Source organism: Rhagoletis zephyria, unplaced genomic scaffold (genome assembly GCF_001687245.7).
Source record: "Rhagoletis zephyria isolate East Lansing unplaced genomic scaffold, Rhagoletis_zephyria_1.1 Rzeph_scaffold_11759, whole genome shotgun sequence".
Classification (NCBI taxonomy): Eukaryota; Metazoa; Arthropoda; class Insecta; order Diptera; family Tephritidae; genus Rhagoletis; species Rhagoletis zephyria.
Window position 1 is genome coordinate 16,065 of NW_016168835.1, and position 2,488 is coordinate 18,552.

General features: G+C 34.1%; 1 protein-coding gene across 1 annotated transcript; it reads left to right on the forward strand.

The window, feature by feature from the left end:
- Window positions 1-6: 6 nt before the first annotated feature.
- Window positions 7-706, forward strand: LOC108377254 (glycine dehydrogenase (decarboxylating), mitochondrial-like). The gene is made up of 2 exons (XM_017633517.1): window positions 7-447; window positions 508-706. The coding sequence occupies exons 1-2, from the start codon at window positions 43-45 to the stop codon at window positions 616-618; spliced, it is 516 nt and encodes a 171-aa protein (XP_017489006.1). The 5' UTR covers window positions 7-42; the 3' UTR covers window positions 619-706.
- Window positions 707-2,488: the final 1,782 nt, after the last annotated feature.

A 2,488-nucleotide genomic window follows, 5' to 3' on the forward strand; every position in this document is an offset into this window, starting at 1 on the left:
CTTAAGCGTGCCACACAAGTAGCTATACTTAATGCGAACTACATGTCCAAGCGTTTAGAAAACCACTACAAAACTCTTTACAAATCATCAACGAGCGGACTTGTGGCGCACGAGTTCATTCTCGATTTGCGTGATCTGAAGAAAACTGCCAACATTGAGGCGGTGGACATTGCTAAGCGTCTAATGGACTATGGTTTCCATGCACCCACTATGTCTTGGCCGGTGGCTGGCACTTTGATGATTGAACCTACTGAGTCAGAGGACAAGGAAGAGTTGGATCGCTTCTGCGATGCAATGATTTCGATACGGGAAGAGATTGTCGATATTGAGGAGGGACGCATGGACAAAGTGGTGAATCCACTGAAGATGGCGCCGCATACGCAAGCGCAAGTCATCTCAGACAAATGGGACAGGCCATATACCCGCGAGCTGGCTGCTTTCCCAGCGGTAAGGAGCATAATTTATGTTGGATTTGTAGGTTGACTTAAGTTTTATTATTTTTTGCAGTTATTTGTTAAACCAGACTCAAAGATTTGGCCCACTGTTGGCCGAATTGACGATGCCTATGGAGATAAACATTTGGTTTGCACTTGCCCGCCTATTCTGCCTGACATTTAGATACTAGTATCGCGGTCTACTTTTGATGTCTTATATTTAAGTATAAATAAGTTTTTGTATATTAATAAAGTATAATAAATTTTTAGTATTTATTAAGAGCTACAGAAATATCTCCGGGCAGGTATGAGAACTTTGACATTACCCTTGTCTCCACTTCTCTGATATCGCGACTGGAAGTTTCCTGGTACTAACGCCAAGGGTGTTTTCAGTTTTTCTGGATGTAGATCTAAAAGTATCCCTTTTTAGGAATCCCTGGAGAACAAACTGGAACACCTACGGCAGGAAACTGCAGCACCTACTGACCGTGATTCAATAATACAAGGTTATGTAATTTGTGACAGCTCAAATTTGACACTGCTTTATCTAGATTTGTATTGTGGAAGTAGGAGAAAGGCGAAAAAGTGATAGCCCTTTGCAAAAACGGTAGTAGAAAGGTACCATAAAAAAGTACGCAAAGTATTCAATTAGAGTTAAAATGTGTATTCTTAATTCTATATGAATTTTCAATTTAATTAGTTTTTTAATGGAAATACTAAACAATACGTAGAAATATGCATTTTTAATTTAAGTTATTCGTCATTTTCTGGAACAAATCTAGAATACCAACCGTTCAGCTATACAAAAACGAAAAATGCAGATCAATAGAACTTTTTAAGGCTCATTTCAACCAATCCAAAATTATTTGGCGCAAGAAAAACATAAAGACGTTTCAGCTATGCGAGAACGAAAAATACAGATCAATAGAACTTTTTGAGGCTCATTTCAACCAAACCAAAATTATTTGGGGCAAGAAATAACCGATTAGACGTCACCTGAACATAATTAATTTATCTTTCGGCCAGTGTTGCCAGGTCATTGAAGTTAGAAATCGTCAGCATGGCTCAAAAATCTTCATCTGCACGGGAAATTCGTAAAATTATAAAAAATTTCAATAAACATAACCAGGAAGCCCTTCTGTTTTTTTTTTCATTTTATTCTAGCTTCTGATTGCTATATGTAAAAAATAAAAATTTTAACTTTTTTACGAATTTTTAAAATTTGCAATACTTTGAACAAAAATATTTTTAATTACAATAAAATTACATTTTCATCTTATTTTTTTTTTTCAAACTGCAACTTAACGATGTGCATTAAAAACTGTTCATACTAACAAGTTTTGCTAAAGAATTTATTCATAATTCTCTTCACTCAATAAAATATGTACCAGTTAGGGATATTAATTTTTCAGCTTTTTCCGATCCCGGGAATAGACATTCATTACTTTTCAAAAAATTAAATCGAAAAAATTGCTTCTATATTGTTTGAGAAGCTCGCCTAACATAAAATAAGTAATAAATAAATGGGTGTGAAACCTTCTTTTTTATTTATGTAGCGCTTCTATTTTTTCTCTCTGTCGTCAGGATTTTTTTTACTGGACATTGTAATTTCAACGATACGATTAATTCCAAAAATTATTTAAAAAGTTCAATGAAATGTAGAATAAAAATATGGGTACCAAATGCAAGAGGCAATTTCTTTAGAATTTTTTGGATTCACAAGGACGAATAGTTAATTTTTAAGCAGATTAAGTTATATAGAGTTTATATAAGTCCTTGACATATAATTTTTTCAAAAACAAAGTTGCGAAATGTCAAGGATAACATTTTAAAAGTACATTTTCGATACTTACCAGTCCTTCTGTGTCAAAAACTTGAATCTGTTTAAATTCTACAGGATTTCCTGCTTAATTTGATACCCATACTTTATCTTTAAGCACATTTCTCTGAATTTTTCAAGTCATTTTTGAATTACTGACGTCAAAGTCAAAAACTAAAAACGCAATTTTACTGGGGCACCGAAATTGCGCATATGGAAACTGTGCATTTAGACA